The 22535-nt window shown below is 41.8% G+C and overlaps 2 protein-coding genes and 10 non-coding genes across 28 annotated transcripts in view; 11 read left to right on the forward strand and 1 right to left on the reverse strand.

Moving 5' to 3' along the window:
* Positions 1-16276, reverse strand: part of ZBTB37 (zinc finger and BTB domain containing 37) — a 34764-nt gene extending 18488 nt beyond the window's left edge. Inside the window, exons 1-4 of one of the 4 annotated variants that reach the window (XM_007989439.3) lie at positions 16020-16276; positions 15299-15494; positions 13321-14269; positions 10881-10980 (exon numbers count right to left, since the gene is read on the reverse strand). In XM_007989439.3, coding sequence (XP_007987630.2) covers positions 10881-10980; positions 13321-14243 — 1023 coding nt within the window. In that variant the 5' untranslated portion in view covers positions 14244-14269; positions 15299-15494; positions 16020-16276. Of the gene's footprint in view, positions 1-10880; positions 10981-13316; positions 14273-15298; positions 15495-16019 lie in introns of all 4 variants that reach the window. The other 3 variants (XM_007989440.3, XM_007989441.3, XM_037985928.2) reach the window with 3 other exon arrangements.
* An 89-nt stretch (positions 16277-16365) lies between these two features.
* Positions 16366-20916, forward strand: LOC103230560 (uncharacterized). Of its 14 annotated transcripts, none has more exons than XM_073011785.1 (12): positions 16366-16464; positions 17360-17412; positions 17607-17642; positions 17834-17873; positions 18193-18222; positions 18511-18548; positions 19105-19131; positions 19321-19373; positions 19909-19938; positions 20106-20128; positions 20308-20355; positions 20532-20715. In XM_073011785.1, exons 6-12 carry the CDS (start codon positions 18540-18542, stop codon positions 20573-20575), a joined length of 234 nt encoding a protein of 77 aa, XP_072867886.1. In that variant the 5' UTR covers positions 16366-16464; positions 17360-17412; positions 17607-17642; positions 17834-17873; positions 18193-18222; positions 18511-18539; the 3' UTR covers positions 20576-20715. The 14 variants fall into 14 exon arrangements, 8 of the variants coding, with proteins under 8 accessions (XP_072867886.1, XP_072867884.1, XP_072867881.1 ...); XM_073011783.1 differs by having other exon boundaries at positions 20536-20715; XR_012091265.1 differs by lacking the exon at positions 20106-20128 and having other exon boundaries at positions 20536-20715.
* On the forward strand, positions 16677-16756 carry LOC119619855 (small nucleolar RNA SNORD74). Its single transcript, XR_005236299.1, has one exon. It is a non-coding gene; the product is annotated as a small nucleolar RNA SNORD74 (small nucleolar RNA).
* LOC119619870 (small nucleolar RNA SNORD75) lies at positions 17465-17524 on the forward strand. The gene has a single exon (XR_005236313.1). It is a non-coding gene; the product is annotated as a small nucleolar RNA SNORD75 (small nucleolar RNA).
* Positions 17686-17767, forward strand: LOC119619839 (small nucleolar RNA SNORD24). Its single transcript, XR_005236285.1, has one exon. It is a non-coding gene; the product is annotated as a small nucleolar RNA SNORD24 (small nucleolar RNA).
* LOC119619863 (small nucleolar RNA SNORD77) lies at positions 18033-18098 on the forward strand. The gene has a single exon (XR_005236307.1). It is a non-coding gene; the product is annotated as a small nucleolar RNA SNORD77 (small nucleolar RNA).
* Positions 18376-18436, forward strand: LOC119619856 (small nucleolar RNA SNORD44). The gene has a single exon (XR_005236300.1). It is a non-coding gene; the product is annotated as a small nucleolar RNA SNORD44 (small nucleolar RNA).
* On the forward strand, positions 18693-18758 carry LOC119619864 (small nucleolar RNA SNORD78). Its single transcript, XR_005236308.1, has one exon. It is a non-coding gene; the product is annotated as a small nucleolar RNA SNORD78 (small nucleolar RNA).
* Positions 19170-19252, forward strand: LOC119619846 (small nucleolar RNA SNORD79). Its single transcript, XR_005236291.1, has one exon. It is a non-coding gene; the product is annotated as a small nucleolar RNA SNORD79 (small nucleolar RNA).
* LOC119619857 (small nucleolar RNA snR60/Z15/Z230/Z193/J17) lies at positions 19703-19786 on the forward strand. The gene has a single exon (XR_005236301.1). It is a non-coding gene; the product is annotated as a small nucleolar RNA snR60/Z15/Z230/Z193/J17 (small nucleolar RNA).
* LOC119619853 (small nucleolar RNA SNORD47) lies at positions 20167-20243 on the forward strand. The gene has a single exon (XR_005236298.1). It is a non-coding gene; the product is annotated as a small nucleolar RNA SNORD47 (small nucleolar RNA).
* Positions 20390-20466, forward strand: LOC119619842 (small nucleolar RNA SNORD81). Its single transcript, XR_005236288.1, has one exon. It is a non-coding gene; the product is annotated as a small nucleolar RNA SNORD81 (small nucleolar RNA).
* Positions 20917-22535: the final 1619 nt, after the last annotated feature.

The raw sequence follows: 22535 nt of genomic DNA on the forward strand, positions 1-22535 counted from the left end.
AATCTACCCACCTCAGTCTCCCAAAGTGCCGAGATTACAGGTGTAAGCCATGACGCCCAGCCAGAACTATCTAGGATGATGAAAATGCTCTATAACCTACCCCATTCATTACAGTAGCCACTAGCCACCTGTGGCTATTGAGTATTTGTAATATGGCTAATACAACCGAGTAACTTTGACAATTTTAAGTGCTTTCAATTAATTACAATTTACATTTAAATAGCCACATGTGACAAGTGGCTAATGGCTACCATTTACTATATCAGATAGTATAGAATATATAATGGCAACATATTATAAATTATGACGTTATCATTAATACCACATTTTAATCTAGCAGTAGGTAGCTTTATAAAAATGTATACAATTTGTAAGTGACAGTATTCCTTTTTATGTAAAATATTTCAGTATCATATGAACATATTATTTTCACTCTGAAGACTACTGAAAGTTTAACTGACTTTAGAGTAAACTGTTTGAGGGCATGAGTATCTTTTATCTGAAAACTGGGAGGCAGTATGAACATATTCCTTTCAATAAATTACTTAAAAATCTTGGATTTAAGGCCAGGTGTGGTGGCTCATGCCTATAATCCCAGCAGTTTGGGAGGCTGAGGTGGGAGAATAACCTGAGCCTAGGAGTTTGAGACCAGCCTGGGCAATATAGCAAGACCCCATCTGTACAAAAAATAAAAATAAAAAAATTAGCTGGGTGTGATGGTGCGCACCTGTAGTCCCAGATCCTTGGGAAGGCTGAGGTGTGAGGATCACTTGAGCCTGGGAAGTCATGGCTGCAGTGAGCTGTAATCATGCCACTGCACTCCAGGCTGGGTGACAAAGCGAGACCCCATCTCAAAAAAACAAACAAAAAAATCTTTGGATTTAGAAATGCTTTTTGTTCAAAATTCTATATTTTAAAAAATCAATCGGAAATTGTTTTTTTACCCTGACTTAATAATGACTGACTTCTGAAGTCATTATATTAGGGGGATAAAAACCTTTTTAAATATGTAGGAGGGAATTATATGTTTAACAAAAGATAAAGTACTGGAGAGAAGAAAATGTCAAAGTTGACTCTGGAGTAACTGGAGCAAGATTCATCTAGTTAGCAATTAATTTTGTTGCCTGTGCTGTTCCCCCTAAGATAGACACTATAGAAGATCTTTTGCTCTTTTAATTTCTAAAGATGTGTTTTGTCCCCTCCTATGCTGACGGTGCTATTCAGCATTTCCAATACAGGCAGTTCTCAACAGGTTTGGGAAGCAGTATGTAAAGTCAAGTGCTGAATACTAAGACTGAGGTTTTAAGATTATTTTATTTGTTTTATATCAATATTTCTTTCTGCTTCATTTCCCTGGATAATAAAAACTGAATTCAAATAAAGAATGAGGAATCTTCCCACTAAAGGTCTTGGGTGACCAAGGACAAAACATCTAAGGCTGTCTTCTCATCCATAAGGTACAAAGGTTATCATACGATTTGCCAGCTTTAGAGGATTCTCATGAGAAATGAACATAATAACAGTACTCTTTTTTTTTTTTTTTTTTTTTTTTTGAGATAGAGTCTCGCTCTGCCGCCCAGGCTGGAGTGCAGTGGCCGGATCTCAGCTCATTGCAAGCTCCGCCTCCTGGGTTTACACCATTCTCCTGCCTCAGCCTCTCAGCCTCCCGAGTAGCTGGTACTACAGGCACCCGCCACGTCGCCCGGCTAGTTTTTTGTATTTTTTAGTAGAGACGGGGTTTCACCGTGTTAGCCAGGATGGTCTCGATCTCCTGCCCTCGTGATCCGCCCGTCTTGGCCTCCCAAAGTGCTGGGATTACAGGCTTGAGCCACCGCGCCCGGCCAAACAGTACTCTTTTTTCTAAACACAATGGTAACTTTTAGGACCTTCAATGGTCCTAAAATATTATGCAATGAATGCATAATATTACATAGCAATTAAGGATGCTGGAACCTGTGTTCAAATGTGAGTTCCATTTATTGTGTGACTTGGAGCAAGTTAGTTAACACTTCTATTCCTCAGTTTCCTCACCTGTAAAGTGAATATAGTAACAGAATTTCCCTCACTAGTTGCTCTGAGCATTGAATGAGTTAATACACTAAAGTGCTGAATAAATGTTAGCTATTATTAAACATTACAAACTCATATTATTTATAACCTTGAGGGCAAAAATACCCTAAAAAATCCCCCCAACTCTGAAAGGATTGCCTATTTAATAAATGGGGCTGAGAAAACTGGCTAGTCATATGCAGAAAGCTGAAACTGGATCCCTTTCTTACACCTTATACAAAAATTAATTCAAGATGGATTAAAGACTTAAATATTAGACCTAAAACCACAAAAATCCTAGAAGAAAACCTAGGTAATACCACTTAGGACATAGGCATAGGCAAGGACTTCATGACCAAAACACCAAAAGCAATGGCAACAAAAGCCAAAATAGACAAATGGGATCTAATTAAACTAAAGAGCTTCTGCACAGCAAAAGAAACTACCATCAGAGTAAACAGGCAACCTACAGAATGGGAAAAATTTTTACAATTTACCCATCTGACAAAGGGCTAATATCCACAACCTACAAAGAACTTAAAACAAATTTACAAGAAAAAATCAAACAACCCCATCAAAAAGTGGATGAAGGATATGAACAGACACTTCTCAAAAGGAGACATTAATGCAGCCAAAAGACACATGAAAAAAATGCTCATCATCACTGGTCATCAGAGAAATGCAAATCAAAACCACAATGAGATACCACCTCACACTAGTTAGAATGGCAATTATTAAAAAGTCAGGAAACAATAGGTGCTGGAGAGGATGTGGAGAAATAGGAACACTTTTATACTGTTGGTGGGACTGCAAACTAGTTCAACCATTGTGGAAAACAGTGTGGCGATTCCTCAAGGATCTATAACTAGAAATACCATTTGACCCAGCCATTCCATTACTGGGTATATATCCAAAGGATTATAAATCATGCTGCTATAAAGACACATGCACACGTATATTTACTGCAGCACTATTCATAATAGCAAAGACTTGGAACTAACCCAAATGTCCATCAATGACAGACTGGATTAAGAAAATGTGGCACATATACACCATGGAATACTATGCAGCCATAAAAAATGATGAGTTCACGTCTGTTGTAGAGACATGGATGAAGCTGAAAACCATCATTCTGACCAAACTATCACAAGGACAGAAAACGAAACACCGCATGTTCTCACTCATAGGTGGGAATTGAACAATGAGAACACTTGGACACAGGGTGGGAAACATCACACACCGGGGCCTGTCGTGGGGTGGGAGGATGGGGGAGGGATAGCATTAGAAGATATACCTAATGTAAATGACGAGTTAACGGGTACAGCACACCAACATGGCACGTGTATACATATGCAACAAACCTGTACGTTGTACATATGTACCGTAGAACTTAAAGTATAATTAAAAAAAAAAAAAGAAAAAAAAGAAAAAATATCTCCCCAACTCTAAGGAAGGTAATGTTGTATCAGTATTGTCCACATGCAGAAAGTAAATGCATTTTAGTAATCAGTGATAAACTGTAAGCACAAACATCACATATTATGACCAGCCTCATCCAAAAAATGATTACAGTGAAGTTCCAATAGAAGAACGAACACCACAAAATGTAGATTGGGTCCTTGTTAAAGGCAGCAATATACTTTTTGTAATTTTATTGTTTTAAACTTTAAAAAGAAGCAAAGGCAAAAATCGCTTCCTCCTGGTTCTCTCTGTTGCCAAGAGGTGGATTATTTCATTCCTCTCACTTGGCAATTACCTATTCGATTGTAAACTCTGCTGTAAGCACAGGGACATTCTGCACTGCCAAATATCTATGAATTTGATCAGTGCCTGGCTCAATAGCTATTTCTTAATGAATTATTCCATATAATTTATATGGAACCTCCATATACACGGAAGGTTTCCAAATTTTCTAAAAAAACATCAGTCTAGATTGCTTACATGGACTTCAAAGCCTTCTACCATTCTAATTTTCAGTTACTAACCATATACCCAAAGTTAACTGAAGGGCCTTAAAAAGTCATCTGATTTGGTGTATTAATATTTTTGAAGGATCTCCAAAATTAAGAATTTTACAAGTAACTAAATAACTCCCTATTTAGTAGGTGCCTATTTATTGGGCAACTACTAAGTAAACTTAGTTACTTAGAATTACTTAGAGATAGCCGGGCACGGTGGCTCACACCTGTAATCCCAGCACTTTGGGAGGCCGAGACGGGCAGATCACGAGGTCAGGAGATCGAGACCATCCTGGCTAACATGGTGAAACCCCGTCTCCATTAAAAAATACAAAAAACTAGCTGGGCGAGGTGGCGGGCGCCTGTAGTCCCAGCTACTGGGGAGGCTGAGGCAGGAGAATGGCGTAAACCCAGGAGGCGGAGCTTGCAGTGAGCTGAGATCCGGCCACTGCACTCCAGCCTGGGTGACAGAGCGAGCCTCCATCTCAAAAAAAAAAAAAAAGAATTACTTAGAGATAAAACTCCTATTAATTAGACACCTAAGATGATAATGTCAGAGATACAAAGAAGGTAAGAAAACATGGTCTCCCAAATGCAATAAAACGCACTTGGGTTGTGTGTGTCTGATCCCGTGTTCTTGTTTCCCCTAAATGTTTTCCCCTACACCCCATTAGTCATTGTATTTGTCTGGGCTTTGGAGGACTTCACTGAGTTGGTCATTGCTAAGTGGCCTAGTTTGTGTAAATATAATGTGCTGGTCTTTCTTCATGTTCTTTTTTGAGACAGTCTCACTTTGTCGCCCAGGCTGGAGTACAGTGGCATGATCTCGGCTCACTGCAACCTCTGCCTCCCAGGTTCAAGTGATTCTCCTGCTGCAGCCTCCCGACTAGCTGAGATTACAGGTGCCTACCACCATGCCCGGCTAATGTTTTACTTTTAGTAGAGATGGGGTTTCACCATGTTTGCCAGGTTGGTCTCGAACTCCTGACCTCAGGTGATCCACCTACCTGGGCCTCCCAAAGTGCTGGGATTACAAGTGTGAGCCACCTCACCCAGCCGATAGTTGGAAATTATTTCTCCATGTTCTTTTGGGGTTTACAAACTTCTTCTTGTATTGAGAGAAAAATTGGCAAAGCATCTTTGACAGAAGGTTCTGTACCTGGTAAAAAATCTGAAACATTAGATTGGGGAGCTCTCTTCTTAAAAGTGGGGATCTTGAACCATCCTTTCTCTTGTGTTCTCCTTTCCCTATTACCTATTGGGCCAGATCTTCTGTCCTAAAAACTTGTCCCCTACCCTTCTCCCTCTATTCCATTGACCCCCAAAAGAAAACCTACATACCCATGCATATACATATTTAATTTTTAGGGCATCTCCACAACTCTGAAATGATTTATGCAAAAATCCTGAAGAAGCTAGGAACTCTCCATCCCTTGTCTGCAATCTCCTGAGTCAAGACCACTTTTCTTGATGTGATTCATGCTAAACCCTTAAGACACTGCTGGATTTTGGATGGATTAAACCTACTTAATCTTTAATCCTAAAGTACAGAGAAGCAATGGGGGGCTTTTTATGTAGAAAGTGGGGTCAGGAAGCCAAGAAAGAGAACAAGTGCTGAATTTTTTTTTTGAGATGAAGTTTTGCTCTTCCTGCCCAGGCTGGAGGGCAATGGCATGATCTTGGCTCACAGAAACCTCCGCCTCCCAGGTTCAAGCGATTCTCCTGTCTCAGCTCCCAAGTATCTGGGATTACAGGCACCTGCCACCATGCCTGGCTAATGTTTTTGTATTTTTACTACAGAAGGGGTTTCACCATGTTGGCCAGGGTGGTCTTGAACTCCTGATGTCAAGCAATCCGCCCGTCTCAGCCTCCCAAAGTGTTGGGATTACAGTTGTGAGCCACTGCACCCGGCCTAAATGGTGAATTTATATCCAAGTAACTCAAGAACTTTTATACAGGTGCAAGAAATTTATGTCAAAGTGGCCACAAGATTGCTTAATAGGAGATGAACAAATGTAACTTCATGTTTACCACTAGAAACTAAAGCTTTATGTGAAATCTTGAATTTATGAGAGGGTGGGAAGGTAGGAAAGTCTGTACCTGTCTGTTCTTTTCCTAGTCCCTTCCCCTCATTCCTGAACTGCAGGAGACAGAGCCTCTTTGGGCATTGGTGACCCCATCACTGGGGTGTGTTTATTTGATGGTTGATTTTGCTGTACTGGGTACTTCCTTGCCCATTTTCTATCATTCTGTAACACATGCTGACTCTTTCCCCTTCCCTTCTCCTTTCCCTGGGAAAATACAATGAATAAACACTTATTGGTACTAAAACTGTCAAAAGACAAAAACAAAAAGAGGAAAGAAAATGTGGTCTCTGCTCTCAAGGAGATTTCAGTTTAATAGGAGACACAAAACTAATGCAAATAAAAAAGGAACAATATATATGAATCTAGAGAATCAGGAAAAATTGTACTGTACCATGCTATAATAGTATCATAAAAAGGAAAAATCAAAGAGGACTGGAGCAGTTAGGACAGATAAAACTAGGAGTTGGGCCGTGGCCGAACCCAGACACCTGAAAACAATGAGGCATTCAGACTTTAGATGCAGAGAGGGAAATAAGTTTAATGTGGTTCTGACACAGGGAGAGTCTGGTTGTTTGAGATAGTGAATGCTGATGAGCAGTGGGAAAAGTTGGGTTAAAAAGACTGTAAGTCACTTGGAAAATTAGACCAAGTATATTAACCTTCATGTCACAGAAAAAGTTACAGAATGTTTTTAAGTAAAGGAGTAACTTTATTAGTGTGTTCCAGTTTAATCAACCCCATAATCAGGAAGTTCTTCAAGGCTATCAATATTCATTCTTACTGTAAGTCCTTGCCCTGTTTTAGTTCCCTGTAGTAGGGGGAAAAAACTGGTGAGTAGACTTACCATATTAAACTTTCATATCCATTAAGGCATATATATCACCCTTAATATCATCTCCACCCAATCTTACTTATCTCTTATTTCATTATAGCCTGTCTGTACCTTTTGCTTCAAGAAGGTAAATATTCTTACAGAATTCTAATTCTTATCCCTATTCTATCTATAAATGGAATAAATTATCCCTTCCTAACTTATTTAAAAACTGCATTTAAAATATCCTTGAGGCTGGACGTGGTGGCTCACGTCTGTGAGGACTGCACCTTGGTCTTCTAAGTGGTGGGATTACAGGTGTGAGTCACCATTGGAACTCAGGAATTTGAGATCAGCCTGGGCAATACAGTGAAACCCTGCATCTATAAAAAACAAAAAAATTAACTGGGTGTGGTGGCACATGCCTGTGGTCCCCGCTACTCAGGAGCTGAGGTGAGAGGACTGTTTGAGCCAGGGAGGGCAAGGCTGCAGTGAGCCATGATCGTACCACTACACTCCAGCCTGGGGGACAAAGCAAGATCCCGTCTCCAAAAAAAAAAAAAAAGAAAGAAAATCTTGATAACACTTTCCTTAAGTGGACACTGATTCCATTGCCTTTTAAGCAATCCCAGTCCCACAACACTGTCACTGAAGTTTATACTGTATAGTCTTACATTTTTTTGTGTGTATTTGTTAGTCTGTCTTATGCCCCCATTGAGTTGTAATGTCTGCCTCATTACTGAATTTACAGTTATGTACCACATAACATCATTCTGGTCAATGATGGACCACATATGTAACCGTGCTTCCATAAGACTATAATACAGTATTTTTACACTATCATTTCTATGTTTAGATACACAAATATTTTACTATGACTTTATAACTGCCTACAGAATTCAGTACAGTAACATGCTATACAGGTTTGTAGCCTAAGAGGTACAGGATATATCATATAACCTAGGTGTGTAGTAGGTTATACCATCTAGATTTGTGTAAGTATGCTCTATGTTTGCACAATGACAAAATGGTCTAGCATTTCTCAGAACATACTGTCAATTAGCGACACATGTCTGTATCTGCATAACAGCCTCCTCTGCATTGCTATCATACCATATTTGAGAGATGAGGAGAAAAAGGGCCCTAATAATATGAGTGAAATTACTTTTCCTCCAAGCTCCTAATAGTTTATCTAACATCTTATCAAAATAAAAAACATAGTTTGTAACAATGTCTTGCTGCTATTACTACACCATGCACACAATAAATATTCAGTAGTTTAGGCTGGGCGTGGTGGCTCATGACTGTAATCTCAGCACTTTGGGAGGCCGAGGCAGTTGGATTACCTGAGGTCAGGAGTTCGAGACCAGCCTGACCAATACGGTGAAACCCCATCTCTACTAAAAATACAAAAATTAGCTGGGTGTGGTGGCATGCGCCTGTAGTACCAGCTGCTTGGGAAACGGACACAAGAGAATTGCTTGAACCAGGGAGGTGGAGGTTGCAGTAAGCCAAGATTATGCCACTGCACTCCAGCCTGGGGGACAGAGCGAGACTCTGTCTAAAAAAAAAAAAAAAAAAAAAAAATCAGGGGTTTACTTAAAAATTAGACAAGATACTATCAGTGTAATGCAGAGGCTAAAAACATGAGCTATGTAGTCTTAATTCAACAGTGTTTATTTTTTAAAGACAAAAATGTTCACAATTTATTGTCTTCTACTTTGTGAGTTCACGAGCTTTAAAAAAAATCATTCAATAAGACCTGTGAGAAAAAAACAAAAATATCAACCAACTACTCATACTAGCTGCTAAGGAGAGTTGTAAAGAAAATATTCATCATTCCTATCCTTTCTAGAATGTGCTAGTCTAACAAAATATTCAGGAAGAAAATAAATGACAAGATACAGTACATGAAATAGCAAACACAAATAAAAATGTGTAAGCAAGTGGGCACAGTGGCTCACGCCTGTAATCCCAGCAAATTGGGAGGCTGAGGCGGGCAGATTGCTTGAGTCCACGAGTTTGAGACTAGCCTGGACAAACTGGTGAAATGCCATTTCCACTAAAAATACAAAAAAAAAAAAATAGCTGGGCATGGTAGTGTGCACCTGTAGTTCCAGCTACTCAGAAGGCTGAGGTGGAGAATCACCTGAACCTAGGAGGTTGAGGCTAAAGTGAGCTAAGACTGTACCAGTGCAATGCAGCCTGGCCAACCAGAGTGAGACCCTGTCTCAAAATAGAAAAAAAAAAAAAAAAGCATAAGCAATAAGCAATGTTTACAAATATATAATGCAGGCTGGGCGCAATGGCTCACATCTGTAATCCCAGCACTTTGGGAAGCCGAGGCGGGCAGATGGCAAGGTCAGGCATTCAAAACCAGCCTGGCCCACATGGTGAAACCCTGTCTCTACTAAAAATACAAAAATTAGCTAGGTGTGGTGGCGGGCACCTGTAATCCCAGCTACTCAGCAGGCTGAGGCAGGAGAATCGTTTGAACCCAGGAGGCAGAGGTTGCAGTGAGCCGAGATCGCACCACTGCACTCCAGCCTGGGTGACAGAGTGAGACTCTGTCTCAAAAAAAAAAAAAAAAAAAAGAATATATATACACACACATAAATAAAATGCTATAAATTAGTAACTTGGCAAATGTGTGTGTGTATACTACACACAGTATATGTAGTGTGTGTATACTATAGTATACATAGTGTGTGTATACTACATATACATAGTACACATGCGCGTGTACACACACACGTATAAAATCAGACTTTCCATTCCAGGTCCTAAATTACCTGCAGATTACCTGCATGTAGTTTTCTGGGGTTATTTTTTATTACTATCAGTAGTACAGTGTGGTTATTATAATCAGGAAAGGGTTCCACAATCTTATTTTTTTATACTTCCCAAACTCTGCTGACACCAAAAGTGTATTTTCCTGCACACCCATAAGCAAGAATAAAAAAAAAATAATCAAATACAGTATTTCACTTTACATTTTTAACATAACAAGTCAGGCTGTCTACTAATAACAAAAGTTCTATTTCTTTCTTTGTTATCCTTATGCTATAAATTTGTATTTCTTCCTTTATTGCACTGATTAGGACTACAAATAAAAAGCTGGGTAGAAGTAGTGGTAGCAGACATTCTGTCTCATTCCCAATCACACAAGGGAAGCTTTCAATAACTTACTATTAAAATATTTTCTATAGATTTTTTAGACAGATACTTTCAATCAGATTAGGAAAGTTCCCTTGTATTTCTTTTTTTTTTTTTGCCACGGAGTTTCGCTCTTGCTGCCTAGGCTGGAGTGCAATGGCGCCATCTTGGGTCACAGCAACCTCCGCCTCCTGGGTTCAAGCTATTCTCCTGCCTCAGCCTCCAGAGTAGCTGGGATTACAGGCGTGCGCCACCACGCTTGGCTAATTTTGTATTTTTAGTAGAGACGGAGTTTCTCCATGTTGGTCAGGCTGGTCTCAAACTCCGGACCTCAGGTGATCCGCCTGCCTTGGCCTCCCAAAGTGCTGGGATTACAGGCGTGAGCCACCGTGCCTGGCCAGTTCCCTTGTATTTCTTGTTTGCTAAGAGTTTTAGCCAATTGCTCTTTTCTGAACTGCTCTTTTCTATATCTATCAAAATTGCCATATGTAATTTATCACTTTTTCCTTATTAATGAAAGATTACAATGATTAATTTTAAAATGTTAAACCAGCTATCACTGTTAATTTGTTAATGTTCTTTTCAAGATATTTGCATCTACGCTTGGGAGAAATACCAGTCTGCAATTTTCCTTTCTGGTAATGTCTCTGTATAATTTTAATATTAAACTTCTGCTACCCTCAGGGAAAAAAAAATACAGTATTTCTTTAACAGGGCCACTGTTACCTCTCCTACATCTTTCCTTTTTCATTATTTTCTATTCATACACAGTAGCAATTCCTTCAACACCACAGCAATTCTAAATCCACAACTCCATACCTGGGAGCTGGGTTGCTTAGGCTCATCCATTCTCCCAGGAGACTCACTTCTGGCTCTGTGTCTCTCTGTCAAGGGAACAACACTGCCGGAGGGGCTAAATCTGTTGGAAGAGGAACATAAAGGGGACTAATAGAAAAGCAGCATCAAAGAACCTGAAAAATGATGATGTCGCCCCTCTTTATTCTATGGCTAAAGAAGGGGGAACAAACCATGCAACAAGTAACTGAGAAATACTTTCATGGAGTTAATAACAATCTGATTTGAAATAATAGGTTAGTCCTAGTAAATTTAATAAACACAAAATGACATAACAGACCATATGAGCTGGTGAAGCTAAAGCTAAATATAAGCTTTCTTCCTTAAATAAATACTGGGAGACCATAAAGGAATAAATTAAAACAGGGCCTATAATTTTGTTTCTTCTATGTAATTGCCAGGTTTTTGGCTGTTTCTTCTCCAAGGTCCCATAATAACCTGTATTGTAGACTACTGATACAGATCATGGAGATTAAAAAGTCTTTGCATTTAAAGTTGATATTACCTTTTTTTTTTTTGAGACAGAGTCTCGCTCTGTTGCCCAGGCTGGAGTACAGTGGCGCAATCTCAGCTAACTGCAACCTCCACCTCCTGGGTTCAAGCGATTCTCCTGCCTCAGCTGCCCAAATAGCTGAGATTACAGGCGCGTGGCCACCACGCTCAGCTAATTTTTGTATTTTTAGTAGAGATGGAGTTTCATCATGTTGGCCAGGATGGTCTCAAACTCCTGGCCTCAAGTAATCCAACCGCCTCAGCCTCCCAAAGTGCTGGGATCACAGGTGTGAGCCATCACACCTGGTTCTGATATTACTTCTGATAGTTTCGTTTTTTAAATTTTTTTTATTTCCGTAAGTTATCAGGGAACAGGTGGTATCTCGTTACATAAGTAAGTTCTTCCGTGATTTGTGAGATTTTGGTGCACCTATCACCCAAGAACTTCTGATACAGTTCTAACATAGGAAGACAAGCTCTATGCTCAAGATTATTTTAATAAGGACACAGGAAGACAATACTCAAATCAAGATCACCTGAGGTCAGGCACAGTGGCAGGAGAATCACCTGAACCCTGGAGGTGGAGGCTGCAGTGAGCCGAGATCACACTACTGCACTCCAACCTGGGCAACAGAGTGAGACTTCGTCTCAAAAATAACATAACATAACATAACATAAAAAGACCACCTGAAGTGGATACAGTATACACTAACTGAATCTCTGTGATACATTTGTTTCTCAAGACCAAACCAAAATAACAGTTCTTTAGTTTTCTCTGCTCATACAGTCAATTTAAATTTATTTTTAAGAGACAAAAAGAACAAATATTACCAATCTAAATTAGTAATATTTCTTTCTTTCAATTGAGACTTTCTCTCAGTTGACTGAAACTCATGGTATTTCTACCAAAAAGAAATGTTCTAATAAATACAACATATTAAAAGAGAAGGCCGGGCGCGGTGGCTCAAGCCTGTAATCCCAGCACTTTGGGAGGCCGAGACAGGCGGATCACGAGGTCAGGAGATCGAGACCATCCTGACTAACACGGTGAAACCCCATCTCTACTAAAAAAATACAAAAAAGAAACTAGCCGGGCGCGGTGGCGGGCGCCTGTAGTCCCAGCTACTCGTGAGGCTGAGGCAGGAGAATGGCGGGAACCCGGGAGGCGGAGCTTGCAGTGAGCCGAGAGAGCGCCACTGCACTCCAGCCTGGGGCACAGAGCCGAGACTCCGTCTCAAAAAAAAAATAAAATAAAATAAAATTAAAAAAAAAAGAGAAAAGTGAGGTGAAAAAAGGGAGATTGTCAGGCCTGTGGTAGCAGCAGTCATCCATGAAAGACAACAGGGAAGATACCATCACATAACAAACGAAAAAAAGAGATGAGAAACATCAGTAATGCTTTTCTTCAGAATTACTATTTTACTAATTTGAAAAGAACAATTACTGCTGGTACCATACTTCCTCTAATTTGGTAGTTGGGGGCAAAGAAAAGGAAGCAGTGCCACGAAGGAAAGTGAGGCTACCGGAGGCCACCTACCTGTGTGATAACACACCAAGGAAGGGCAATGCTGCCAGGCTCCCAGCTGATGATCGGCTCCCTGCCTGGAATCCTGAGGAAGCCCTGGCAATTACTGATCCTATCCTAGCGTGGCTGCAGATGCTATTCTGATTCATGGAAGTGTCTAACTTTACCACAGTTCTCACAACACTGTGAATACTTCAGGAATGGAGCTTCCTGCTTTAAAAAAACAAGAATGCAAGTCTTTTGGCACACCTCCAGTTTCCCCAACATCAACTTATTTTGACCAAGAAAATCAGGTAAGGAAAATGCTCTCTGTACTACAGAGGACCCATTTTAGTGATGTCTACAAAATAGCCATTACATGGGAAAACAAAATCAAACCAAACCTACCTGTCAACTTCACTGCTTGTTGGCCGAGCCACCTTGGCTCCTGAAGATCCTAAAGTGTAATTTTCCTGTCCTACAGAACCATGGCCTGTGGTATCAATTACCATGGCTGTTACTTCCTCTGCACTACTCCCATCTTCTCCAGAAGGCTGATTCTCAGGCCCAAGCCACTCCTCCAGATTTTCAGTTTTGATGTGTACTGCTCCAAGAACTCTAACTTCATCATCACTCCGACCCCCACGGTCTGCCACTCCTGTCTCCACATACCACTGTCCTGCTCGGTTGATCCGAAGAATGGGCTCCCGGCTCTCTACATCAGAACTTGGTTCAATGATCTGAGGGCTGGTGGACTCCTCAGGAGGACTTAGCTCTCTGATATCCAGCACAGCACTAACCTGACCTCGCCGGTTTCCCTTTGGGGTATTATGTCGTGGGCTAAGGGAGCGGTTGAGATTTGGTGTAACCCTGTGAGACTCTGGAGGTCTCTCTTGATGCTTTGTCCTTGTTTGACTTAATTCTGCTTCAACCTCAGATACATTAATTTTGAAATGAATGCCCTCCAGGATCTGTGTACATTTGTCTATAATATGCTGCATCTGCAGAAAACTGGCAGCTGTTAGGTAGCTGATGATATCTGCCAGTTGCAGGCATATCCGCCCTGTGTAACAGAAAGAAAGGAGCTGTTCAAAAACAGTAGGGTTCTTGATGACTGAAATGGAGACTGTACTCATCTCATTCAAGGACATGTGATCCCGGAAATAGGGGGAGCTGGCAGCCAGCACCACTTTGTGAGCCCGAAAAGCTTGTCCTTGCACATTGACCACAATATCACAGAGACGGCCCTGCATGCGCAACTGGTTTAGATGGCTCAAGACAGAGTTGCTGAAGTCAGGAATCTCCAATTGTATGTTCCCACCTTTCTCCATGATCGTGCCTGAGGGTACATTCAACCCTGCTGAAAAAAACCATATTCTCATTAATAATTACAATTTTACTTCTGGGACGTTTTCAATTTCAAAAGTATTTAAACATAGTTATCTGGTAAAATTTCAAAATTTTCAGGTAAAAGAAATACCTTCCTTATGTTTAGATGTGGAAACAGAACTACCAACAGGTTTTTTAGTTTAAGTTTCACAGGATTATACAGTTAAAACTAAAAAGTGATCTGCAGACTCCTAAAAATTCATGTTATGACCATGCTTTCCTTACTAATAAGGTATATAACATCAAAATAAAGTTCAACAGAAGGTAGTGGGAAGGACTTTTAAGTGTTAACTATAAGGTACTTGCAGACTGAACATGAAATCTCATAACAACTTTACAACTTTTCTCTGGAGGAGGAAAGCTTTCTGAATAAATGCAGTTCTACACAGATGGCTTGATATCCGTCTTAGTATTCTACTACCTGCTGTAAGAATTACTATTTTATAAAGGGACTAATATTACACATGAATGTAGGCTTTGGTTATAGGGCTGTGAGGCAAACTCCAGGTTAGGAAAAATCCCAGTTGTGCCAGGATTCAACCACGATGCAGAGAATGTGAAGTTCAGTTGTCAAAATTAGCAAAGCTGGGTATCTGCCAAAATTGACGTTGGCAATTTCAAGGTGGTGATGATACTTCCATCCTGAAACTTAGTTCTCCAGATTCGATGAAAAAATACAGCATTGACCAAGTACGCCCAACATTTTTCCATTAAAATATTTTTTAAAAATGGTTGAAACACTAAACCTGAAGCTGTATACAAGAGAGCTGAAAGTACAGTTTCAACTACTGAAAGTAGTTTGTATAAATCCGAAGAGGAAGACATTTACTTGAGCCCAATGTGCATCCATTTATCTATATATTACATAGTTACACCACACCTGAAACTTCAGGAACTTATTCTGCCAAGTTCACAGTATTGCCCCGCATTAACAACACACTTATTAAATAGGGAAGTGTATACACTGTTTTCAACAATCAACTTTAGCCAATCTGACCTTTTTCCAAAGCGTTATTGTTTGTTTTGAAACTTTTAATCCAATAAGAGCCTCTGTCGATGCCATCATGAATTCAGATGTGTTTATTTTGGAGCCTACACCAGCGCCTTTTTTGTTTGCTCTTTCCGGCAATTCCCCAGTGAGGAAGCCCCTGGAGTAAAGTCTGTCGCTACCGTCGGCACTGGAGGGGTGAGAGCTGTAAGAGGGAGAATTGGGAACGGCATGGGGTTGGCCACTCCAGCACTTGAGCAGTTTTCTTCTGCGTTACGAAGCATGGGGAGAGGGGAACTAACTAAAGGGCAAAATGTCACTGAGGAACTTTGGAGAAGGGGGGGACAAGACGTTGGGCGGGGGAGCCAGCGCTCAGGTGAGAACCAAGAAGGGGGCGGCGCCCGGGGACCGGCTCCAGGCTGCGGCGGGCTGGGAGCCGCCGGGAGGTGGGCGTGCGTATCTGGGTGTGTCCCGTCTGCGGTGGGGGAGGGGGAGGGGGCCACCCATCCCGGGGTCCTGAGGGAGGGGCCCCGCGAGGGGGCGGGTCCGGCAAATCAGCCCGGCCGGGGGCCAAGGGGGTGGAAGGTCGCCCGGTGCCTGGAGGCGGCATGAAGGAAAGTAGCTGAGCGCCCCAGGAGCGCGCTGCGGCGGAGGGCGGGCGAGGTGACCCCGGTGCAGGGAAGTGGCACTGGGGTGTGGGGCCCGAGTCCAGTCAAGGAGCAGCACCTACCTCCGGGGGTGGAAATGGGCCGGAATGGGCCGGAACACCGTCCCGGAAGTGAAACCCCCCACCCCCTCCCACGGAGCGGGCGACGTGCCGGAAGGAAATCACTCAGCCTTACACCGCCCCCCTTCCCCCACCCCCAGAGCTTTCCTTGCCTCGCGCCCCCTCCCCTCTCTGCTCTTCCTCCTCAGTCGGGAGGAGGACGGGAGCACGGCGTCACGTGGGCGGTCATGTCTCCGCCCAAAATGGCGAGGAAGGGCGGGGAAAAGGGGCGGGCTTAGGGGGCGGGGAAGAAGGTGGGGCTGGAGGAGGGAAAGATTGAGGGGGGTTGGGGGAGGAGCCGAAGCGGACACCGCCGGGAGCGTGCGTCGTGACGTCATCACAAGAACTCTTATATGCAGGAGCCCAGGCACCATATTGTCTTTTCGAGGTGGGACCCGACTGTTGTGAGGTATGTTTTATCTTTGCGAGTGTTGCGGGTTTTGGGGCCCTCCATCCTTTGTCAGCTAAGGTCACCCTGAACTGACTGGGCCTTCTAAGCCAGTCGCGCGCCTTTGCAGGGCGTACAAGTTGAGGATGGTGGGGGATTGCACGTTTGGTGCATCTGTGACCTAAGCTGCGACTATGTTGTTCGGGTAGAACTGCGGAGAAGCCTCGGCTCTGGTGCCCTGCCTGTGATGAAGCCTGTGTTGGTAGGGACATCTGAGAGTGATGATGAATGCCAACCGCTCTGATGGTGGCACACGCCGAGTCACCCTAGTAAGCTATTGTTAAGAGCCTTGAGCCGAGCCTCCATCAGCCGCCCGCTGTCAGGAAAGGCTGGCGGTGGGAGTCCACGTGCTTCTCTAAGTGCCTGCATTCCGCGGTGCCACCAATATTTCCATTAGTGTTTCTTTTTCCTTTTTTTTTTTTTTTTTTTGAGACCGAGCCTCATTCTGTCACCCAGGCGGGAATGCAGTGGCGCCATCTCGGTTCATAGCAATCTCCGCGTCCTGGTTCAAGCAGTTCTGCCCTAGCCTCCCAAGTAACTGGGACTACAGGCGCGCGCCCGCAGGCTAGGCCTTTGTATTTTTAGTAGGTCTCATCATGTTGGCCAGACTGGTCTTGAACTCCTGACTTGGAGTGATCCACCAGCCGTGGTCTCCCAAAGTGCTGGAATTACTAGGCGTGAGCCACTGCGCCTGGCCGTTAGTGGTTCTTAACTGCGGGTGCAGTGCTCCTTTGTAACATTAAGTGTATTCTTTACCTGTCTCTAGATAATGTTATATTACCTGCATCATTGATTTAAAAACACGACATAAAGAACCGTGGAACAATGAATTAAAATCTGTACCCGATCTCTTTAGGTATGGTACTGGGTGCAGATGCAATGTGGCTCTCGATAGCACCTTATGGACAGGTAAGAATCGGGGAAAGTACGGTGGGAAGAATGAAATCTAAGAGATGGGCTTAGCCTGTGATGCTTTAAGAGTAGTGGACAGAAGGGATTTCTGAAATTCTATTCTGAGGCTTTAATATTAACAGCATTGATATTTAGCGTGACTGCAGTAAGGTTCATTCTCACTGTTCTGCTTGCATCTTTTTGTTTTCTAGTTGTGTCCCAAAGGAGGGATAACAATAGCTACTGAAGTAAGTTGAAAATTCCTTCAAAAAGATTTAAAGTCACTGGATGTGCCACAATGATGACAGTTTATTTGCTACTCTTGACTGCTAGAATGATGAGGAGCTTAACCACCATTATCTTAACTGAGGCACCCAAAATGGTGATTTGGGGAACATAGAGAGTACACCTAAGTTCACATGAAGTTGTTTCTTCCCAGGTCCTAAAGAGCAAGCCTAACTCAAGCCATTGGCATACAGGTGAGAAACCTCTATATTGTACTTCTCACTTTTTGAGGGATTAGAAAATAGCCAAATGAATGATTTTATATATATTAGTGTTTTTCTCCCCACTTTTCAAATGAGAGTTTTGCTCTCATATTGATACTAAATTTAATACTGAGGAAAACGTGAAACCAGATACTATGATGGTTGCATAGTTCAGCAGATTGAATCATGAAGAAATGTACTGTGTCTGATGTGTCTGGGGTGGTTGCGGTTTGCTGTTACTAGTTAAGCAGTGTACCACCAATCTACCATTAAAATATTCTTTACTGACAATTTTGTATTAAAATTGCAGGCATTAGACAGAAAACTAGAAGTTGAAATGGTAAGTAAAATTATATCCAAATAAACAGGTAACTGGGCAAACTGCCTGCGGCACAAATGGCTTTTTAGAGTTACCTTCTACCAGTGCTAAATGCATTAAATAAATGGCGGGTTCTTGTCCTGTTATGATTAATAAGAAAGTTTGTAAATGCAGCCTAGATGATGATAAGCAAATACTGACTGAACATGAAGGTCTTAATTAGCTCTAACTGATTAAAGGCATTTGTTAGTTTTGGCAGGTGGGGGGAAACTCATCTGTGGCTATTTTAAGACCACTCTTAATTTTTAGGTGGAGTCCAACTTGTCTGGACCAGCTTTATGTTTCTGGTAAGTATTAATGAAAATGCTAATAGTGATATGCTTACTGCTGAGCTAATGGTTTAAGGCTTGGCTGATGAATACTGACTGTGTTTTCCTTGAACATGTTTGGAACAGTATGTATTTTCCTTGAGCATGTTTGGAACGGGGTTTGTGTAATGATGTTGATCAAATGTCTGACCTGAAATGAGCGTGTAGACAAAAGGTAACACTGAAGAACCCTGTGACAGACAACTTTGAAAAGAGTTTAATGATGTTTAGCATTTTAATAGAAGGCCTCATTTGTATTCCACCTCCTGGTAACATTTTTATCCGTGGATGGCTTGCTTGGGTAAGGACATGAAGATAGTTCCTCTAGCTTGTTTGTTTCTGAAATGTGGTCTTACTAATTGATGACTGTTACAGAGTCGTTTTGTTAGAAAATTTTGAAAAGTGGGCAGTATGAAAGTACTGTATTAAAGCAGTTATTTAAAAGCATTAGATATTTGAAAGTAAATATTTGAATATTGTTTACTTTGAAAAGTAAATGATATTCAATGTAGGAAATGGTGTGAAACTTTTTCAGGTGCCGATGTTTGGAGACCTTTTAAAGGTATGTTTTATTGATGTTAACATGTTTATTGAGTGAGCTACTGTTAGTGATGATTTTAAAATTAAAGCAGATGGGAATCTCTCTGAAAGAAAATGGAGATTAATCTTAAACTGAAACAGTAGTTGGGAAATCTTTTAGAAATCCACCTATTATTTCTACCTATTGGTAAAGGAGATTAAATTTCTGCAGGTATGGAGAGTCAACTTGACTACACCTTGTGGAGCAAGTTTTAAAGAAGAAAGGTATAGCAGTCCCAAGTTGTTTTTTTTTTTGTTTTTTAATTGAGGCCAGAGTCTAGCTCTTGCCCGGAATGGAGTGCAGTGTCACTATCAGCTCACTGCAACCTCTGCCTCCCGGGTTCTAGGGATTCTCCTGTCTCAGCCTCCTGAGTAGCTGGGATTACAGCCATGTGCCTCCACGCCTGGCTAATTTTTGTACTGCCATGTTGTTCAGGCTGGTCTCCAACTTTTGACCTCAAGTGATCTGTGTGCATTGACCTCCCAAAGTGCTGGGATTACAGGCGTGAGCCACCGGGTCCCACCTCAAGTCTGGTTTTTAAAGTGTCGTAAAGCCGATACAATGATGATAACATAGTTCAGCAGACTAACGCTGATGAGCAATATATTAAGTCTTTCGCTCCTATCTGATGTATCTGGCTGTAACATTCTAGTTTATGCCCTGAAAAGGGGAATATAGTCATTCTACAGTGTTTGGAGATTTTGGGTTACTCTCAATTGTATGCAAGTTGTCTTACTGTGTATTGTCCCTTAATTTCAGGACTCAGAATTCATGCTTGAAGAAATGCAGGTTAGTTTAAACTTTTAAGGAAATTTTTAAGGTGGCAGAAGGTTTTAGTGGCATATACACCTTAATCTGTAGATGGGAGTGATTAGCTGTTTGAAAGTTGAAATGTGACTGAAAAGGAAATTGAGTAGGGCACATTTTAAATGGGATTATTTTTCATCTTCAAACAGGCAGACCTGTTATCCTAAACTAGGTGAGTCAGCTTTTGGTACATGTGATAATTTTCACCGTAACCAATGATGTAATGATTCTGCCAAATGAAATATAATGATATCACTATAAAACCGTTCCATTTTGATTCTGAGGTTACTCTACTAACAAGCATCACACGTTTGTTTTTTGCCATGATTAATATGTTGTCTTTGCTTTCAGAGTTTTTAATGACCACAGCAAGCAAGCATGTAGCTTACCGCTTGAAAGGTGAGGATTGGAAATATTGGGACTATTATAATTGCAGAATACATGATGATCTCAGTCCATCTTGAACTCTCTCACTGATTACCTGATGACAATAAAAGATCTGATATTCTGCATTCCCATGTAGCATTTTAATTGAAGTCTGGAAATGTGGCTAAAAGTCTGTCTTATTTTTTGAGACAGGGTCTTGCCTCACCCAAGCTGGAGTGCAGTGGCCCTTTGAGGCTTACTACAGCCTGCCTCAGACTTCTGGGCTCAAGTGATCCTCAGCCTCCCAATGGTCTTTGTAGACAGCCTGATGGAGTCTCATGGCACAAGAAGATTAAAACAGTGTCTCCAATTTTAATAAATTTTTGCAATCCATTTGGAGTGTATAGTATTTACTTTAAAAAGCACAGTGCTTTTCATCTGTTCATTCGTTGTAAGCATAAATCACATTCAAAGGCTATTGTAACTCCATGGCATTTAACACTGCAGCCAGTTAAAATTTTATGGGTGTGGGGAAAAGAGATCAGACTGTTACTGTGTCTATGTAGAAAGAAGTAGACAGAGACTCCATTTTGTTTTGTTCTAAGAAAAATTCTGCCTTGAGATGCTGTTCATCTGTAACCATACCCCCAACCCTGTCCTTGCGGAGACTTGCTGTGTCAACTCAAGGTTTAATGGATTTGGGGCTGTGCAGGATGTGCTTTGTGAAACAAGTGCCCGAAGGCAGTATGCTTGCTACAGTCATCACCATACTCTAATCTCAAGTACCCAGGGACACAAACACTGCAGAAGGCTGCAGGGACCTCTGCCTAGGCAAGCTAGGTATTGTCCAAGGTTTCTCCCCATGTGATAGTCTGAAATATGGCCTCCTTAGGAAGGGAAAGACCTGATCATCCCCCAGCCCGACACCCATAAAGGGTCTGTGCCTGTGCTGAGGAGGATTAGTGAAAGCAAGGCAGGCCTCTGTCTCGGGCAATGGAATATAAAACCCAATCGTATGTTGTAAACCACCTTAGGGCTGGAGGTGGGACGTACTAGCAGCAATGCTGCTCTTTATGCACTGAAAATGTTTATGGAGATGTTTGTATATATGCACATCAAAGCACAGCACTTTTCCTTACTCATGACACAGATCTTTATTCATACGTCTTGCTGATCTCCTTACTATGACCCTATTGTCCTGCCACTTCCCGCTCTCAGATGGTAAAGATAATGATCAATAACTACTGAGGGGTCCCCGCGGGTCCTCCATATGCTGAGCGATGGTCCCCTAGGCCCACTTTTCTTTATAGGTTGTCTCTGTGCCTCTTTTCTCAAGTCTCTTGTTCCACCTGATGAGAAACGCCCACGGGTGTGGAGGGGCAGGCCACCCCTTCATATGGGTATTTTACAAGGTGTCTTATGCGTTAAAGTGCAGTATTTCCTAATTCCCCATATGAGCAAATTGTCAGGTTTCATAGGCCTCTGTGCTAATTGGTTTTCAGCTTAAAGTATTGATGGAGCTACTTTTGAGAAAGTCATGGTGAGTCTGAGGCTGGGAAAATAAGCTATAGAAATGCCCAACTAGTGATAGGAATTAATGGAATTGGGAAAATCTACAATCCATAGCCATGGTGATAGGTTTTTGGCAAGCAAGTGTTTAGGGATGCCAAAAGTGGGTATAAGGGGCACAACTGGTGTTTAAAGCAATCTGCCTCAGGGAAATGTAGGACCAAGGGGCCAAAATTCCAAGGTGGGTGGATTTTTGAGTGTCAGTACAGCTGTGGTTATAATGATGTCAGCAGTAATGGTTTTACAAATCTCAGTTTCTGGACTAAAGCGCTTTAGTCCCATTAATGATAATAAAACTTGTTTGTTTCCACTTACTCTCTGAATTCCTTTTTTTTGACACTGAATCCCTGTTGTCCAGGCTGGAGTGCAATGGCGTGATCTCCACCACTGCTCACTAACCTCCACCTCCTTGGGTTCAAGCGATTCTCCTCAGGCTCTGCCATTGCAACAGGCTCATTTTGGTATTTTTAGTAGAGACGAAACCCCGTCCTCCCAAAGTGCTGGGATTGCAGGCCTGAGCCAGTGTGCCTGGCCTCTTCTGGCTTTTTATACTTGATATTTTCTTCAGGACTCTACCCATTGTGGTCATTTCACAATCTCATTGAAATGTCAGCTTATGCACTAAATGCATATAATTTTTGTAG

The sequence above is a fragment of the Chlorocebus sabaeus genome, chromosome 25 (assembly GCF_047675955.1).
Source record: "Chlorocebus sabaeus isolate Y175 chromosome 25, mChlSab1.0.hap1, whole genome shotgun sequence".
Lineage (NCBI taxonomy): Eukaryota > Metazoa > Chordata > Mammalia > Primates > Cercopithecidae > Chlorocebus > Chlorocebus sabaeus.